This window comes from Gorilla gorilla, chromosome 13 (genome assembly GCF_029281585.2).
Source record: "Gorilla gorilla gorilla isolate KB3781 chromosome 13, NHGRI_mGorGor1-v2.1_pri, whole genome shotgun sequence".
NCBI lineage: Eukaryota > Metazoa > Chordata > Mammalia > Primates > Hominidae > Gorilla > Gorilla gorilla.
The window spans coordinates 28,397,893-28,417,079 of NC_073237.2; the positions used below are offsets into that span (position 1 = coordinate 28,397,893).

At 56.7% G+C, this 19,187-nt stretch overlaps 1 protein-coding gene across 11 annotated transcripts in view; it reads left to right on the forward strand.

Moving 5' to 3' along the window:
* The first annotated feature begins 259 nt into the window (after window positions 1–259).
* Window positions 260–19,187, forward strand: part of CNTFR (ciliary neurotrophic factor receptor) — a 38,994-nt gene continuing 20,066 nt past the window's right edge. For 2 of the 11 annotated variants that reach the window (XM_004047956.4, XM_055351645.2), the window contains exons 1-2: window positions 870–1,075; window positions 9,433–9,543. Coding sequence is in view for 4 of the 11 variants with exons in the window: in XM_055351642.2 (XP_055207617.2) it covers window positions 13,349–13,549 (201 nt within the window). In the remaining 7 variants the exon portion in view is untranslated. Of the gene's footprint in view, window positions 389–463; window positions 543–868; window positions 1,076–9,432; window positions 9,544–13,305; window positions 13,550–16,784; window positions 16,921–19,187 lie in introns of those variants that run through there. The other 9 variants (XM_055351642.2, XM_055351643.2, XM_055351641.2 and 6 more) reach the window with 9 other exon arrangements.

Sequence of the window (19,187 nt, forward strand, 5' to 3'; positions counted from 1 at the left end):
CCTCCGGGCGCGAGGAACATGCGAGTAGTGGTGGTGGTGTCATCGAAGACACTGGAGGCATGGGCCTGGGCTCCCGGCAGGGTCCATCCCCGGTCAAGGAAGCCCCTTTCCCCCGCGCGAGGGGGTGACCGGGAGGGGAGTCGTTGCGGGGGGCAGTAGCAATAGGGGAGAGGCGGAGCCGGCTGGCTTCTTCTGCCCAAAGTGGGGGTTGGGGGTTCTGGCTCGCGTTCCTCTCACGGCGACGCCGGAGGGAGGACCCCGAGAGTTGGCCCGGGGTGTGCCAGGGAGTCGGTGCGAGGCCGTCAGGGCCTGAACGTGCGGGAGTGTGCGCAGGAGAGACCTGGCCAAGGCCGAGAGGGAGAGTGAGTGTGAAGGAGCGATCCCGGGGGTGAGTGCGCGCCCAGCCGCCCTAGGGGAGCGGGCGGAGTGGGTGTGTGTGTGTGTGTGTGTGTGTGCGCGCGCGCGCGTTTGCGAGACCCGCGGCCGGGGCTGCGCGTGAAGCACGGGGACCACAGCCGTCTTGAGGGCGCGCCCGAGAAAGGGTGAACGCGAGGGGGCCACGCGTGCCAGTGCGGACGAGTGTGCCAGCGGGGGGGCAGAGCGCGTGCCAGTGCTGGGCGAGTGGGAGTGGGGGCTCACAGGCCCGCGCAGGGCGAGCGGACCGCGTGTGCCAGGAGCGAGAGCGTGCCAGGGCGGGGGCGCGCGGGGCCCGTGGCGGGGAGGGGTCGTGGCGCGCGGCCGCGGAGGCGCGGGGAGACAAGGCAAGAGGGGGAGGGGAGCGAGGGCGCGCGCGGCCGAGCGGGCGCCCGCGGTCACATGGGCGAGAGAAGGAGGGAGGGAGCGCGCGAGGGAGGGAGGAGGATGGGGGGGTTAAAGCCGCCGAGCGCCGAAGAGCCGGTGCAGAGCGGGCGGCGGCGGCAGCGGCAGCGGCAGCGGAGGCGGCGGCTCCAGCCGGCGCGGCGCGAGGCTCGGCGGTGGGATCCGGCGGGCGGTGCTAGCTCCGCGCTCGCTGCCTCGCTTGCTGCCGGGGGCGGTCGGAAGGCGCGGCGCGAAGCCCGGGTGGCCCGAGGGCGCGGTGAGTACCCTGCGGCGGAGTGCGCGCGGCCGGACCCTCAGAGCCCGGGCTGACCAGCAGACCGGCGGCCCTCATGCGCGCGGGAAGAGTGAGGGGACACCCGTGGGCCCACGGACGGGGGCGACAGGAAAGTTCACGAGAAACTTTGCCTGCAAACTCGGGGGCGGGGGCGCTGGAGAAGCGGCCCCCCACGTCCGGGCGCTCCGGGGGTTGGGCGTGGTGGTGGTGGTGGGGCCGACTGTGGACTAGAGGGAGGTGGCTCCGGCGGTTTGTCCTAGTGTCCCTGTTCTCCCCACCCCTCAGCTGCACGCGCGGGGTCTGGAAAAATTCCTGGGTTTGGGGGGGTTCGTAGTGGCCTTTGCGCGCCCAAAGGTGGCTTCTTTCTCGGGCAGAAATCTGGACTTCAAAGCGCCCGGGGATGCGAACCGACGGTTGCGCGTCTGCCAGTGCATGTGTGTCCGTGTGAATCCGCGCGCCCGCGCGCGCGCGCGTGTGTGTGTCGGTCGGCGTCCCCATGGTTTTCTCTTCAGTCCGCCTGGATGTATCTCCATGTAGTGGGTCTCCTCCAGTGTGTCTCTTTGTAAGTCTTCCTGGCTTGTGCGAGTCTGCCTATGGTGTATCCCCCAAGTGTCTCTTTGTGAGTCTGCTCGTGTGTGTCTCCTCCAGTGCGGCTCAGTGTGAGCCAGTCCGGGTGTCCCTGTGTTGCTCCGAGTAGTGTATCTCCGCGTGCGTGGGGGCTGGGCCGTGGAGAGGTCACCAGACGGACAGCTCTCCCTCTCGGCTCCTCTCCTCTCCGGAGCCTCTCCTCCAGCGTTAGCTCGCTCGCTTGCTCGCTCCCTTGTCCCCCTCCCCCCTCCAGTAGCTTCAGGCGGGCAGGACTATTTCACGCCTTGTTGAAAATTCAGGATTTTCTTTCTTTCCGTCTAGTCTCTCTTTTTGAGAAGCGTCTGTGTGTGTCTGTGTGCCTGGCAGCTTGTCTGCAACATTGGGTGTGTGTCTGCATGCCGCTGTAGGAGTGTGTCTCTAACACTAGCTGTTCTGCCTGTAATACTTGGTGAATTTGTGTCTGTGTCACTGGGGGTGTTTGTGTGGCTGTGGTCACTGAGGTGGTGCGAGTGTGAAATGCTGGGTGTGTCTGTGCATCTGTAATTGCTGTGTGTCCGAGGGGCCTGAAACACCAGGTGTATTTTTGTGTATCTAACTCTGGGTGTGATGGTGTGTCATTACACGTGTGGGAATGGGGCTCGAACCATTGCAGATTCCCAGGGATGTAGGGCTAGCAATGACTTGGGGGCTAGAAGGGCCTAGGTGTCTCAAACTATGCCTCTCTGTCTCCACTGTCACAACGCACACAAATCCTCTCAGCTGGTGCCAGGGGCTCCTGGTCAGCATTGGTGAGATGGAGCTAAGGTTCACACTGTCAGGGCTGATACTCCAACTGAGACCGTGAGCCTACACAAAGAGTAGGAGTTTAAAGTTCATGCACAGGACTTCTGGGGGCTCTGGAATCCATACTCAGATGCACACTGGGACACTTCAACTCCTTCTAGGGTCTAGGGGCTTATATTCATATGGACTGACACTTACGTTGTGGGGCTCATATCCAGGGATACACTTCAGTCCTGGAGTTTCCACATAGACTCACACTGGAACTCTGCTCATACTGGGACCCACACTGGGACTGTAGGCTCATGCTTAGATTCACGGTCTTACCCTTTAGCTTAGATCTACATTGAGACCTAGAGCTCACACCCAGAATCTCACTGGGGTCCTAGGGCTCACACTGGGGCTCACACAAAGACCCTCGTGCTCACTCTGATTCACTCTTATATTCTGGGACTCCGAGTTAGTCAGACTCGCATGGGGAACATGGGGCTCACATTTGAACTCAAGGACTCACTGAGGACACTGGGGTTCATAGTCAGATTCACATTTCCAAGCTGGGGATCACATTGACTCACACGGGGACCCTGGAGCTCACTCAGATGCACACTAGGAACTTTGGGTTCACACTTAGATTCATATGGGGATTTTGGGGGTCAGACCTCCATGGGTAACCTAGAGCTCACACATAGACTCATACCAGGATCTTGGTAGGACTCACTTGAAGTCCTGTGACTCACTCAGATTCATATTGGGATCTCAGAGCTCACACTCAGGCTCACAGTAGGAATCTGATGTTCACACTTAGACTTACAAGGGCACTTTGGGACTCACACTCAGACTTAAAAAGGGATACCAGTTCTCACACTAGGACTCCATATAAGTCACCTTAGCTCATACTCAGAAGCCCTTATGACCAGGGTTTCACACTCAGACTTACACTAGAACTCTAATGCTTATGCTGACTTGTACAGGAATCCTGGGACTCACAGGCTCTCTCACTTCAGTCCTGGAGCTCACATTCAGACCCACTGGGGTTTACAGTCAGATGTGTGCTGAGACCTGGGCTCATACTCAAACCCATACTTGCATCTTGGAGTTCACACTTAGATGGACATTAGACCGTGACACTGAGATTAAACTCACACTGTCATCCTGGGCTCACATTCAGATCCACACTAAGATTGTGGCATTCACAATCCCAGTGGAACTTAGGACTCATGGTCAGATATGCCCATGCTTTCCTTTGGTTTGTGGTGAGTATCGGGGCACTTGAAGTGAGGAACAGAGACTGCTACAGGATCTGTCCCCTCCAAAGGTGAGGAGGAGAGAGGACACACATTTGGTCACGTCCCTCACAATGGGCTGTGGGCTAATGGAGGGGAGTGGTGGTAAAGGCTAACCCAGTCAGATTTCCCTGCTTTCCTTCCATAAGGAGACTAGACTCTTGGCAGGAAGATCTGAGTGGATTGTTGGTACAGGAGTGATGTGAACCTTTAGATTTCTCCGTGTGCCATGTCAATGCACACCCATCCCCCTTGAATAGTTTTGGACATCCCTTCTGTGGTAGAGAAGGGCCAGGTGGGGGAAATAAGACTCCTGTCCTCCCAAGACATCTCCCCCGCCCCATACACACACACATCTCAATCATTCTTAGGATGGGAGGGGTGTGAAGATTGGAGGGAGCAGACCTTGGCTCCTGCGACTGCTCCAGGGTGTTGAATCTGTGATTGTAGGAGAGATAACAGCCTCAGATTTGTGGGGAGAAAGTAGCTGGAGGAGGAGACGGGATCCCACCCTCTCTTCTCTTCTCTGCCCTGGCTGGGGAGGGGTAGGGACCATGTTTTGTTGTGCGTGTCTCACAGTGTCTCTGGGATTGCCTGTTGAGCCCTTATCCTGGCTCCAGGGCATGCCTAGGCTTCCCCACTCTGTTCCCCAAAAGAGCAGTAGCCCTGGGGGGCCTAGGATGCAGCCAGCCCTGGGATTCTAACTCCCGTGGAGACCCTGCCCTGGACTTTGTGTGCTCTGCTATGAACATCAGTGGGTGGGGCTGCCTGAGATATGCTGTCTTCCCCCATGGGAGCCCACACAGTAGGGACATGGCCCTGCGGTCCCTCCCAATGCTGAGATGGCTGGGCTGTAACTGCTCCCCGTCCTGAAGGGGACACACGCTCTCCAGCCGGGGTGGGAGGCTTGGAGGCAAGACACCCCTGCTCTCTGCACCCCCATGGCGAGTTGAAGTGTAAATGAATCGGAAACATATGGAGTGGATTTTCTTTGAAATGCAGATGGGTTGGGGGGGACCATGTGTGCTTGGTTTGGGGGGTCCTGGAGAGCAAGGAGCCCGAGAAGTGAGAACTGACCCCTCCTCCAGACCCACCATTGGGTGGGAGTAGTGGGGGAGACCTCAGCTTTGTAAACTCCTGTGGCCCTGGGTGACCAAACCCACAAGGGCTCTCAGCTTCCTGTGGGGAGGGGCTGGGAAGGCAAGTGGTCCCTGGGCATGGAGAGCACTGAGGTCATCAGTCCCTTTTACCTCTGCAGAGGGCAAAGAGAGTCCCAAAGCGCAGAGCTGTGCCTGGTTGGGGGTCACCAGAGCTAGGCACTCTGGGGGCCAAGGGGTGGAAGGAGGAGCTGGAGCAGATGTTGAGGAAGAGTTAGACCCTGCTGCTGTGGGCAGCCAGCTCCCAAAAGCTAAGACTAGAGCTACAGTAGCAGGAACTGAAATTAAACTATGGTAGTGACTTGTGTTCAGCTCGAGGGCCCGTCTTGGGTTTAGGAGCAAACTGAAGAGTCCTTAGCCTGTAGGAGGACAGGTTTCTTCAGACCCCAGGGTAGTCAGTGTGCCCCACCATATATCCTACCTGTACTTTCCCCACGTGACACTCAGCAAGGTTGCACAGTAGTTGCCTCTGAGCTCTACGTGACTCAAGGACTGGGTCTCCCTTGCTCACCCTGTACCTGCCTGCCCTTGGCACAGACCTCGTACACCAGAGGAAGGCATTCTTGTGTGAACAGTAATACATCTTTTTCTATCTCATTGGACCGAATGCTCCCTGTGGGCACGACCATGTGCCTGGCTCCCTGTACAGTGCCTGGCAGGGAATAGGTGCTCAATAAATGTTGAGGCATGAATCACTGAGTGGGACAGATCATGAGGAGAGGGAAGCTGCTGGGATTTGTGGTTTGAGACCCAGCATCCCCTGTCCTACACCCCTGTTTGGCTCAAAGGAAGACTGGTTTGCAGGCTAGAGTAGAGGAAGGACTTTCCTTCACTCAGGGAAGGAGTGCAGAGGATAGGCTCCTTCCTTGGAAAGGTCTGGACCAGAGGAGGCTGGGGCAGAGCAATCACCCCGATTCTGTGGCAGAGGTCAGAGGTCATCCTGCCCCTTCCCAGCCTCAGGATTTTGCAGAAAGTAAGGTCCTTTTTTCCTTATGTGGTGGTGAACACGTCCCTTACCCTCTAGGTGTGAGTTTCTTGGACAAGAAGAAATTCCCTCGGGGGAATGGACCCCATCTCTGACCCTCTAGCTGAAGGAATGGACCCCATCTCTGACCTTCCAAGGCTGGACTCTGAGGCTGTGTAGCTGTTGTGGGCACCACAGACTGTCTGTATTGGTTATTAATGCCTGTCTGAGAACACGGGGTTCAGATCCTAAAAATACTCTGTCCAGCCAGAGCCCAGGAGCTGCTGGCGTGGGCCAGTGTGGCAGTGGCTGCATCTTGGTCAGATAGAGACAGAGAGGAAGAAACACACATCCAACGCCGGGAAAGACTGGGAGAGTGTGTGAATATGGGGAAACTGAGGCAGCATAGGTGAGAGATGCACAAGAAACAGAGCCTTTGTTTTATATGGAGCAAAGATTTATAAAATTACTGGTGCCAGTTAGTCAAATTATGGCAACATTTAGGGTAATCTGTTATCCTAAATAACTGCAGAGAATTTCCTTCTAAGAGAGTCTGGAGATACATCTGATGTCAGACATAAAAACCAAGTAGTCAGTAGGATCCATTTCAAGACCAGCTTCAGGATGTTCCAAAATAAGAGTGTGGCAAAAAACACAAAGTATTCCCAACTACCCTTTTCTGAGCCACTGCCCTCCTCCTTACCTCTTCAGAGCCCCTGCTCTCAGCCAGAGTCCCAATGAGGGGCTTAAGACTCCCTTTTATAGCCTCCCCCAACTTCTAAATCCCAGGCCTTTGCGAAGCCCCTCTCTCCAGAAGGGAGCTGCACAGTGGTTCCAAAAAGGCAGAGGAGCCCAGAGTCAGAGGGAAGATGCCATGTGACCTCGGCCCATGAGCTGACCCTTCTGGGCCCCTCCGTGAAATTGCGGGATGGGGGGCTGGGCCCTGGCCCAGGCCCGGAGAGAAGGCGGTTTTGGCACCCATCCAGGCCCCTGACGTCAATGACTTTCCAAATAATGGAATCAATATTGGGGGCTGGGGGCAAGCGTGAACCAGGCCCGAACGATTAGAAACAGATCAGCACAACCCCGCAGCTGATTCTGATAGAGCTGCCTTGGAGAGCTTGGGTGGGAGGCCTGAAAGGAGGTGGACTTGTGGGGGTGGGGTTGGGGGGGTGCTCAGGAATTGGCAGGCGGAGCCACCTGGTGTCCAGAGCTTGAGGGTATACAAGTGGGCAGAGATTCGGGCTGTCTGGGATTGGAAGGATGGGGTGAGGACCCCTGTCCTGGTCCCTTCCTCCTGTGAGCCTACAGGGTTCTGAGGCTAGGTAAAGTTTGTGGATGGAGATTAGCCAGCTAGTGATAAAGAGTGAGCAAGGGGATTTCATCTCTCTGCATCCTAGATGTGGGCCCCTAGGCCATATTAGGGGTCACAGGTTATACCCATGCAGTGGAAAAGTTCTGAGTGAGACCTAAGTAAGATGACTTTTTGCTTGGAAGCAAAGGGCATTAATCCAAGATAGGGAGATGGGTATCCCTCCTCAAATTGGGAGTATGGCCTCCTCCACCAGCTCACATTCTCTCAGCCTCCTAGAGGACAGCAGGTGAGGATGGAGGGGACCATAGAGTTTATGGGGGGCTGGCCTGGCAGCAGCTGACAAAAAACAGGAAGAAGGTCTGGGGGAGCGGCTGTAATTATGGGGCATTTATTATTAATCAGATGAAATTGCTGGAAGCAGCTGGTGTAATGTGCGTAGCTATACAGACTCTGCATGCTCCCCCCACGATACGCACACACACATACGCACGCCACACACAGCCTGAGCCTTGCTTGCTTTCACAGTCTGTTTCTTGTGAAGGTCAGATGGGTCTATATGTGTCTGTCTGCATACTGGAGTGTATCTGTCCGTGTTTTTTCATGTCAGCCTGTACCCTCCTCTACTCCTATTGTCTCCTTTTCCAGCTATCTCTCTCATTCTTTGGCCTAATGTGTCCCTCTCTGTCTCTGGCTTCCCCTCAGTCTTCCTCCCTTTGAGCCTGTCTTGGTGTGGCTGTATCTGTCACTATCAACCACCCTGTCTCTAACACCTTATTTTAGTTTCTGGCTATCTCTCCCTGGGTGGTGATGTCTCTGCATCTCTGGGCAGGATTGGAAGACATGGAATCCCTTTCTCATGGTATGTGTTTAGGCACCTAATCATACCTTTGGCAGATATATCTGGGACCTGTTTTCAAGGGAGCAGTTGGACCCTGAGGATCTCCTGGGGTCTTATAGAAGGTGAGGGGTCTTTTGAATGGCTAGAGTCCATAGAAGCAACAGTGGCTTTCAGGATATCCCTGAGTTCAAGGCCAGCTCGTTTACCAACTACCAGTTGTATGACTTTGGCCAAGCTGCTTCTGCTCTCTGAGCCTCAGTTTCAGGATCTGTAAAATAGAAACAGGATTACCTCCAAAGCTTGTGTGGTTTTTTTGTTTTTTGTTTTTTTTTTTTTTTTGCCATAGGGTTTCACTTGGTCACCCAGGCTGGAGAGTGCAGTGGCTCAATCTTGGCTTAGTGCAACCTTCTCCTCCCAGGCTCAAGTGACCCTCCCACCTCAGCCTCAGGAGTAGCTGGAACCACAGGCACGTGCCACCACGCCTGGCTAATTTTTTGTATTTTTGGTAGAGATGGGGTTTCACTATGTTGCCCAGGCTAGTCTCGAACTCCTAAGCTCAGGTGATCCACCTGCTTCAGCCTCCCAAAGTGCTGGGATTACAGGTGTGAGCCACCATGCCTGGCCTTGAAGCTTGTTTTGATGATTCAGTACCAAAATGTAAATGAAGTACTTATCACAGTGTCTGGGTGGTTAACCAAGGACCCTGAACAAGTGATACCTGCTGTTATTATTCTTGGGAAAGACATTGTGCAGGTGGGTGAGAGACCTGCACAGGCAAATTGGTATAGCAGCAAGGTTTTGGAACTAGATACGGACTCAAATCTAGACTCTGGAACTGATCAGCTCTGTGGTATTGGGCAAGGCCTCCTTGAAGCTCAATCTCCTTGGTTATCAAATGCAAAGAACAATAAAACCTACCTCATGGAGAAATCATGAAGATTAAGTAAGATAATGCATATAAAGTGCCAAACACAGTTCCTGGCATATAATAGATGCTCAATAAATCATAGTGGTGATAAGGAAGGGGGTGTTACGATGGTGGTTATTTACACAGTGCCTGTGACCCTGTGCCTCTAGGATTGTGCATGTGAGGATGCATGTGATATGGAGGTGCCTGTGTGTCTGCAAACTGATTGTATAAGAATTGTGGATTGTCTGTGGGTGTGTATCTGTGTGTTGTATCAGGCCACTGCATTCTGGCAACCATTGTCCCTGTGGTTCAGAACCTGAAGTCAGCAAGGGGTGCAGGGAGGGGTCTGTATTACTCTCAACTTTTCTTCTTCCAGACGTTTAGCTGCTGCCTGCCTCAGTCTCCCCTTCTCACAGTGAGGCTGTGAGTATGGAATGGCCTCTGAGTTAGACTAAGGCCTGTGGCTCCTCTGTGACCTCTGATTTGTGCCCTTTGCCCTTCTAGACTCTAGCCTTGTCGCCTCATCTTGCCCCCTTGGTTTTGGAAGTCCTGAAGAGTTGGTCTGGAGGAGGAGGAGGACATTGATGTGCTTGGTGTGTGGCCAGTGGTGAAGAGGTAGGTGCTGGGGCCCATGTGGGGCAGATCAATCTCAGGGAATCAGGCAGGTGTAGTGGGGCTGTACGTCTAGGGGACATGAGTGGAGGAGGACCTGAGATTCCTTCCTCTCTTCCCCTGTCCTTTCTTTTTCCAGAGGTTTTGGGCTCAGCCTGGCTGAGGCTTTTCATGCTCTCATAATAGGCCTAGAAAGGGAAGAGACTTATCTGTGGTCACACAGGCAAGGGCAACACCAGGTTAGGAAACTGGGTTCTATACTAAGGGGGTGCTGAGTCCCAGATATGGGCGTATGTTTCTGTTTCAGTATCCTCAGATTTCCTCTCTGCCCCCCAGACATCTCTCTTACTTGATTGGAGGAGCAGCTAGGCTTTAGAAAGATGGGATGGCAGGTCAGAAAGTCCAGAATCTTCTGAGGCCAGCTGTGGGGCTGAGCCTGACTCTCCCTGTCTCTCATTCAGGCCAGGCAAGGCCCCTGGATTGGCAGCTTGGGGGTGGGGGCATCCAAGGAATCGAGGCACTGGAGCGGAACGGAAGGGCCTATTGTCCAAAACCCGCCAGAGGCCCACAAAGGCCGGCCGGGCTTTTCATCTCAGCTCCCAAACAGACTGGCCATTTTCCCGGCTGGGGGCTGAGGGGGGACTAACCCTTCACAACTAGGACCAGGGTGTTGTTGAGGGTGGAGTGGGGTACCCCAGGCTGACACATAAAAGGGGCTTAAGATGGAGCTGGGGCCCAGGAGAGGAGGAAGGGAGGCCTGAGAAGGCTGTAGAGAGTTAAGCTTTTCACCCCACTGTTCCCAGAGGACCCAAGGACATGGGGTGTGTAGCTGATAGAAGTTCAGACTAGGATGGGGCTAGGAGATGGATTTACAGAATAAAAGATAATATTTATGGGGGGTACCTTGGGAGGAGTCTGATGGCTTATTTGGAAAGTGTGCTACTGGGCTGCGAGGGCACATAATCCTCCGCAAACTGGGAACACCTTAGGGAGCCGGGACAGGAGCTGGAGAAGAGAAGGATAGTGGTCGGGGAAAGAATGGGCTCCCTGCAGCAAGAAGAACTGAGGCCAGACAGCAGGAAGGACTTCCTGCCAGTGAACAGTAGCTCAGATGCCCTGACCCTCTTCCTGGGGATCTCAGAGGATTGCCTCAGCGAGCAGGGGAGCTGGAGAACACCCCAGGGGCTCAGGCTGAGGCAGCTTCTGTGGGGGCCAAGGAGGAGGAGGCCAGAGAGGGAGGACTTGGCAGTTCTGTTCACCCTCCCCCAGCAGCACCTCCAGCACCACTTTAAAAACAGCTTTTTAATTTAACAAAGTGGATGAAAAACCGTTTTTGGAAATAAAGAATATCTGCTGTCTCCCAGGCTAGCACTCAGCCCTTGCAGAGAGCCTCTCTCTGGGCTTCTCCCTGCTGCCTATGGTTCCTTTCCTCCCTGTCTCTTTTTGTTTGTTTGTTTCTGCTCCTCAGCCCCCCAGCTTCCTTTGGCCTCCCATCACCCTCTCTCTCTCCATCACCCTCTCTCTGTCCATCTCAGCCTCCGTGGGAGCCTCGCCCTCAGTGTCTTATCTCAATGGTATCTCTGCATTTCCTTGTCTCTCCTCTCCCAGTCTCTCTCTTCTAGGGCCCATCTCTCTTTCCTGATTTGTCTCTGTCTCCCAGCCTGTCTCAATCTCTGTCTCTCCACCCCCCTCCTTCTCCCCCAACCCCAGCTCTAAATGGGTCTATTTAAAACGCCCGACGCTGCCAAGTCAGAAAAGCGTCTCCTGATAAAGCGCATTAGGCGGAGGGAGGGAGGAGCGGGAGGAGGGAGCGGCGGGCGGACGGATTGATCCAAGCCCGTAACCCCATTAATCAGGCAGCGTGGATCCCCCTCCCTCCCCCGTTCCAGCCCCTTTTGAGCTAAAAGCCCCTTAAATATTTATCACCCCTCCCCCACAGGGGCGAAGGGAGGAGGGTATGGCCCTTGGTGTGAGTATCCCCAGCTGTCTGGTGCCCCCGACCCCATGCGGATGTGCATTTGCACGTGTGCGTGTGCGTGTGCTCATGTATATGTGTACGGGTGTGCACACCTGACAAGCCCAGGGTCCAGCGACCAACCTGCCCGTCACCCTCTGGGCAGCCTGGTCCCTCCCTGGAGACCCTAGGAGTCTGGCCCTGCTCCTGTCCCTCCTAAAGGCGGATCTGGGGTCCTCATCCCAAATGCAGAAAGTAACTGGAGGACGGGTGGCATTGCACTATCATTCCCAGAGGGCAGGATGGTGAGCCTGGGGTTCAGTTTCCAGATTCCCCCAAATTCCCAGCACTGGAAGTAACTTGGGGAATAGAGTTGGGGCCCCGTGCTCCTAAAGTAAGGCAACTTGGAAGGCTGGCTGAAGTTCCTGCTTTATCCTCACAGGGCAGAATAGGACCTGGAATAGGACCTGGGGGTAGGTTGGGAGCCTCCCGTGCCCTAAAAAATGTGGGAAAGTGAGCTGGGCCTTGAGGCGTGGCGGTCACCCCGGGAGGAGGAAGGTAGCCGGGAGCTGGGGCCGGGTCCCACATCTCTCACCACTTGCTGATAGCCCCAGGCAGCAGAGGTCAGCCCTGAGACCAGCAGTGGTCTGCCCGAGTTGGCCTGCGGCAACTTCTCCTTGGGAGGGGAAAGGAGGCCCCGGCCACCCCTGGGTGTGGAGAGGGGCCGGGACCGGAGCGGGGAGGGTCCCTTCTGCCTCCCCTCCCCCAGCATCAAGTGCCACATCTCCTCCTGACTCAGACAATTAGATTCAAAGGATGACCTCACTGCATGCCGTCCCTCACTCTCCCTCCGCTAGCTCGCTTGCTCGCTTGCTCGTTCGCTTGCAGCGCGCTCCTTCCTCCCCTCCTCTCGGCCCGCTTGCCCGGTCGCTCACTCGGGGCTCGGCCCTCGTCGCTCACCGCGCGGCCCGGCCCCTCGCCCACCCGCCCGCCGGGACCGCTGTGGGGGCTGCTCCTGCCTCCCGGGTCGTTCCGGCTGCCCGGGCGCCAGCCCCGCAGACCCGATGCCCGCAGGCGGGCAGGCGGACCCACGGAGCGCCGGAGGCACCGACGGGGCGCCTGCGTGGGGACCCAGGTCAGTGGCCACAGGGCCGGAGGACTTGTCACCCCCGCCGCCGCGACGCCCCCGCCCCGCGCCCGCCCGCCAGCCCGCCCAGCCCGCCTCGGCGCTTCCCGCTCCTTTCTCGGCCCCCGCCCCCCGCGGCTGCTCGGCGTGCTCCCCCTGCCAAGCTGTCTCTCTTCTCTTCTCTTTCTCTCCCCCCAGCCCCCCTGCCTCTGCAGCCGGTGGGAGGGACTGGGACTTCCTGAGGTCCCAGGGATGGGGCCGGGGCCCATTGGCTGCAATCGGACCAGGCCTCTGAGAGGGGAGGGGGCTCTGGCTGTGTCCATTGGCCTGGGGGAGGGGACCACCGCCTGAGTGGAAGGGGGGCTACAGAGAGAGAGGCCCAGGGTGTGGGGGTGACATCTAGACAGAGGGGATGAGCTCCTGATATCTTTCTTTTCTCACATCCTGTGGGCCTCTTGCCTGGTTTCATTTGATCCCCAAAGCCTGGCTTCATTTGTCCACACCTCCTAGCTAACTTTAGTCCCCACTGCCTGATTTCATTTGGCTCCCACCACCTACCTTCTTTGGGGCCCTGTCACCTGGTTTCCTTACACCCTGCTGCCTGGTTTCTTTTGTCCCCACTGCCCCCTTTCCCGAAGTCCCTATCACCTGGCTTTATGGCATTACCCCTGCCTGGTTTCCTTAGGTCCTGCCTGTCTTCCGTGGAGTCACGTCAGGCTCCTTTTAGGATGGAGGCATCAGGGCCCCAGCTACACCTGGAGTGGCAAGTGGCAAGGATGTCTGCAGCATTGCCGATCTTTCCTGGGCTGGGGCCTGGCCAGCACAGCTTGGATTCCATTCTGACTGGACAGCGACTCCGCGTCTACTCCTCCAGTGATGGGGGCGGGGCTGCAGGGTCCAAGGACACCTTAGGACTCTCCTCCTCAGTGGTTAGTTAGAGGAGCACCCGCTGGCTCTGCCTGCTCCCCTCCTGCTGCTGGGCATCTGCCCTACCTCTCTGTGGGCTAACAGTGATGCCAGGGCTTTGGTGGGGGCTGGGGGGCTGGAGTGGAGGTCTCATCTCCTTCCCCTCTCCTGCCCTTTCTGCAGCCAGGCCAGACATCTGGGTGCCCGCTAGACAGTTATGGGCACATAGAGGTTTTGAAGAGGCGTTGGGATCACACAGCAGATAGCTGGACTGAGAGCTGCTGCCGATCCTCATCGTGGGGAAGAGAGGGTGATGAGGGAAGGCAGCAAGGGCCTGGGAAGTCGGCTGATTTCTGGGCCTTTCTGTCTCTTGCTGATTCCAGTGCTACCATCTGTCTCCCCCAGGTACTTCCTTCACCTCTCCTGTCTGGAATGGATCTCCCTTCATTCCCTAATGCTGTTGAAAGCAGGGTTTGGGGAAGAAGGAGCTGCCTGGGGAATAATCATTTATTTTCTCACTTTTTAGGGACCAACGAAGTATTTCCTTTCCTTTTCTTTCCTGCCGTAGGCCACCCTAGGCTTTCTGTCCCTCCCCTCAGGCACGGCTAGGCAACCTGAGGTGCTGGCACAGTGTGGCTGTTCAGGGTGTGTATGTGGGTGTTTCCCATTGCCGGTGTCGGGGCGTGAGAGGCCGAGGGTGACTGGGGGCCCTGAGCTTCTGGAAGTGTACAATGGTGTCTGTGTGGAAGGTTGACTGTTCGGAGTGTGTGATGGTATCCATATGTGAGACCATGGCTGTGTGAGGGAGTCTATGTGTGTGAGTGTGACTGTAATGTGTGCACGCACACCAGCGTGTACGGGGCTGTGGGAGTGGTTGTCCATGTGGGAGGCCCTGATGTGTGGCCACGATGGTAGGCTCTGAATGCCAGTGTCTGCGAGAGGCTGCCTGGGTGTGTCTGTGAAGCTCTGGCCCTGTGTGTCTGAGGAGGCGGGGGCTTTGAGAGCTCTGCCGGGTGTAGTGAGAGCCCAAGTGTGTGCTCTGTCTCGGGGTGAAGTGAGCGCTGTGTGCTGTGTGGCCTGAGTGGCTGGTGTGTGTGTGAGCACGTGTGTGCATGTACTCACGCCTGTGTTTACCCATTAGGAACAGATTGCTGTGGCTTCCCCACTGTGAGGAGGGGAGGAAAGGGGAGGAAGGATGGCTCGGTCTTGCCCAGCAGACCAGGAGGCTCCTCAGAAGTAGCGTGCATGGTGCATATGCACGTTAGGGGGCAGAGAGAACAGAACACAGAAGACATTCGAAGCTTCTTTTCCCCCCACCCAACTCTGGCTCTGTCAGAACGACCACCTTCAGGTTTTTTTTGTTATAAGCCAATGCATCACATGCACTGCTGCCCCCACCCCCGGGTGTGTGTGTGTGTGTGGGTGTGTGTGTGTGTGTGTGAGCTTGCATGCATGGGCCTCTGTGTATGGATTCAAGGGTGTGTCTGCACCATAGCAGTGATGGGGCCAGGGGTGGGTGTGGTAGGAGATGCTGAGGCAAATAGGTCTTTGTCCTAATCTCCAACTCTGGAAAGCCATTCTATCCATCCTTGTCTCCACGGAGGGCCCTGCCTTGCAGCCTCCTTCCTGTCCCCGGCGTCCGCTTCGGGCCTTTCCTTACCCCACCCCCCTGCTAAGGGAAGTCTCAGTCAACCCTATTGCTCTGCCCATCCCCTGCCTTTCGTTGAGTTCTTCCAGCTGTCTAACGTGCTGCAGCGTTCTGTCCCTACAAGAGGAGCAGCACCCCGCTCCCCACAGACTTAACCTGACTGGTGTGTGTGCCTTTCCTGGATGGAGGGGTCTTCCTGATTCTTCTGGAAGCCAGAAGAGACTGGACTGGGGTTGGGGGCTGGGGGATTTGGCACCAGTACCTCAGGTTCTGTGAAGCTCTCCAGAGCCTATGTGTCCAAAGGGAGGATACGAACTCATCTGCCCCTTCCTCCTCTCCATTCAAGAGGCAGGGGGCTGGACCAGATGACTTTTGAGGGTGAAAGCCCAGGCATTCTGCATCTAGAGGGCTACTTAAGCACAGGCCTGCATGTATGTGCATATACAAGCCCATGCCCAGGTCACCAGGCAGCATGCAGGGCCCCAAGTGGGCCTCCACATGTGGGCACAGGCTGGTGACAGATTCCTATCTCCCCAGGATGGCTCCCCAGCTGCCCAGCCAGGCCCATCATGGGAGGGCCCCAGGCTCCCCCAACAACACGCCCGCACACACGTGCAGCAGGGCACGCACATGCTGATCTCAGGGTCCCCACGGTGCAAGAGGCTGGGAATGGGGGTTTTGAGCACTTAGAGTCCAGGCCGCTGCCAAAATCCATCGGAATCTTGTCCCCTCCAGGCCCCCATCTCCGGCCGTGGAGGTCACAACAGCAGGTGCGGATACCAACCCCCCCAACTCACTCAATTGGGCCGCCTCCTTTTCCACAGCCTCAGCCAGCGTCGAGAGCTGGGGGACCACTCCCCCTGCCTCCCTCCTGGCCCCCTCCTACTGGTGCTTGGCTTATTCTGCCCCCTTCTAAGGAGGAGGACAGGACCTAAGCTTGGGTAGGGTCATTTCCCCTGAGGACTGAGGCTTGCCCCTGGCGTGGGTGGGGACATGGTAGCCCAGGAGGAGGTAAAGCTTGAATCCTGAACCCAGGCACAGCTTGGAGCCCTATGCCACTTGAGGTGGGGTCACTGAGAGAGCTGAGAGGAGAGGCAGGTCTGGATTCAGAGAGGAGGGAAAAGAGAAGGGGCTAGAGATCAGAGATTCGGAGACAGGAGGGAGAAACACCATAGGGAGTGGGAACCTGCCCGCCCATGGCTAGCCGGCCCCAGCCCACGAGCTGGCCCCTGACCTAGGCCCGCCCCTCCCTGGTGAGGGGCCTGCCGGGCCAGCTGCCAGGGGCCAGGCCTCCCTCCTCGGCCTGGTCCCTCCACCCCACAAGCCTCTGGACTGCTCAGGCCTCTGCCCCCGCCCCCACCGCCCACGCTGTCCAGGCTGCCTAGGCCTGGTGGGATCTGGGGGCCTCCCAGCCTCAGCCCCTCCTCCCTGTCCTGGAGCTTCCCGCCTGCCCTGACTGTCTCTTCCAGGCTCCCCCCTCAGCCAGTACTGTTCCTCCCTGCCCACCATGTCCTTGTCCCTGTCTTTGCCCCCGCTCTGTCTCTCATTTCCTTCTCCATCTCCAAGTCTATGTATCTCTGTTTCTCTGCTCCAACCTAATTCTTCTGCAGGTCTGAGGCTTCTAGAGTCCCCAGGCGTTTGAATCAGTGAGTCCATGCTGTGTCCTGCATTCTTGCCTCATTCCTGAGATGGGCCCTCTAGGCTGCTGTGGGGAGAGGTGAAGGAGATGAGGCTCCAGGATAAAAGGTGCCTTTTCCCCTCACTGTGGGATTCTGGAGTCTGGGCTATGGGAGTCACAGCGGGGACTGGAAGCTGTGGGGAGTCCCCTCCGCTCTGTGCTGGGCCAGATGCCCTTCATCAGATGGATGTTCTGAACCCACCCTGATGCCTGGCAATGGGGGGAGTCCATCCGGTGACCTTCTTTGGATTTCAATTCCCTGCCTCGGAGTTGGAGTAGTAACCTTGCTTTGAGGTCACTTGCTTTGAGGCCCCCCCGATCATTCATTGTCCAGGCCAGACTGAGCCTACCTGACCCTCGGCGTGCCCACAGCAACCCAAAGCCTGAAGTGCGCAACACACTATTACAGATCAACCGGCACACACAATTACAGCTGAGGCGCAGTTAGTGGTGCTCATTATCCCCCACCCTGACCTGATGGCGGCAGGGCTTCCCCAGGGTTGGCCTTCTACAATCTAAACTGCTGTAATTCTGCAGGGATAAATAGAGGCTTTCCAAAACTCACACCTCCTTCCCCCAGGTTCTGCCCTCAGCTGGGCATGGGGTGAGGGGAGGGGTACAGGGCAACCGGAACATTGCTGGGACTGGCAAGACGGTTCTTGGGTCTTGGGTCCTAAGCCAGATTCTTAAACTGGGTAACAGGGGTTCCTGACCTAGAGCCTGTTGCTGTGTCTGTTTGTTACCGATGGCGGCTGTCAGACTCCAGGGCTGCCAGTATTGCTGTGGACTAGTATCATTCTGTGAGACTGTTACTGAGTCTATCAACATCGCTGTGTCACTGTGTTGATGTCACCGTCAGTGTTACTCGATGTGACTGAGTCTCATTGCATCTTTGATTCTGAGGTTACCGTCACTGTGACTGTGTCAGTGTCAACTGGTATCATTGCCGTGTTTGTTGGTGTCAATGTATGTGACTATCACTCACTGCATTATTGTCATCGTGGTGACTGTCAACATCCCTGTGTGTCATTGTCAACGGTACAACTGTGTCATTTTCAATGGGTGTTGTTATCATTGTGTAATGGTGTCTTTATGCCACAGTGGGACAATGGCAGTAAGTTGGGGCCCCAGAATTTGACTCTTAATGTGTTACCTATGTGGGAGTAATGATGACACTAGGGTTCTGTGCTGGGAGAGGTGCAGGGACCCTTGTGCTGACAAGGGGCTCAGGGGCTTGTGGGCGCTGGGCTCCTTTCTTGCTTATGGGGTACCCCCTCTGTTCCCTCCTCATTCTGGGGCTGACCTCTTTGAGGGGCTGAGAGGAATCCTGGGCTAATTTGCAGAGCCCTTATCTGGGGCTCTGTGGGATTTATCCTGCAAATCTATCTCAGAGCCATGGGGTGTGGACTTGGAAAATTCCCAGGAAAGATGCTCTTTGCCCTGGGATGGGTGGCCTGGAGTGAGCCAGGGCAGGATGGAGGTGTGTCCTGGATGCCTCTGGCTTCAGCCTCCCAACCTGGGCAGTGGGCCCAGTTGGGAGTCTGAGGAAAGGGGGAAGTGAAACTGGCCTGGGGCTTTCGGGATCTGCAGGGGCAGGGCAGGGGCAGGGGCAGGGATGGGGTTTTACCCTTGTACCCTAGGGGTTGGGGTCCTAGATCCCCAGCAAGAATCCTTCCAGCCTCCAGGAAGGCCCTGTTCTTGCCTCACATTGCATTGACCACCATCCCATCCTCCATTGTGCTAGAGGAGTTGGGCAGGCCACGGAGATGCTCTAGGGTGGGCAGAGACACTGCCAGGGGTCTCCTCTCTTCTCTCTGGATCTGTCTCTCCCTCTGTCCTTGAGTCTCTGCCCATCTCCTATATGCCCCATCTTTTCCCCTGCGTCTCTTCTATTTCTTCCTATCTCAGCCTCTCCTTGTCCCTCTGGGTCTCCACTCAGAGCTCCTCCTCTCTCCCTCCCTCTTGTTTCCCCTCCCTGAGTCTCTCCCTTTTCTGGGTGCCCCCAACCCTGCAGTGTCTGTCTTGGCACCCCACCCCCACTCTGCAGCACTCACTCTCAGCAGCGCCCGTCTCCCGTGGCTGCAGCCCCGTTGGCCCAGGGCCCGGCCCTTACAGTAACTCATCGGGCTGATGGAGGCGACTTTGATGAAGAAGCCACCCCTCCCCCCGCGGGGGCCTGAGTGTGTGTGTGTGTGTGTGTGTATGCGCACGCGTGCGTGCATGCACGTGGGAGTGTGTGCTTGTGTGGACCAGGAGGGAGCTGGGAGTAGAGGCCACCCATTCCTCCTCTCCCTGAACACTCCCATCCTTGGATCTAACCTCAGCCGCTCCGCCT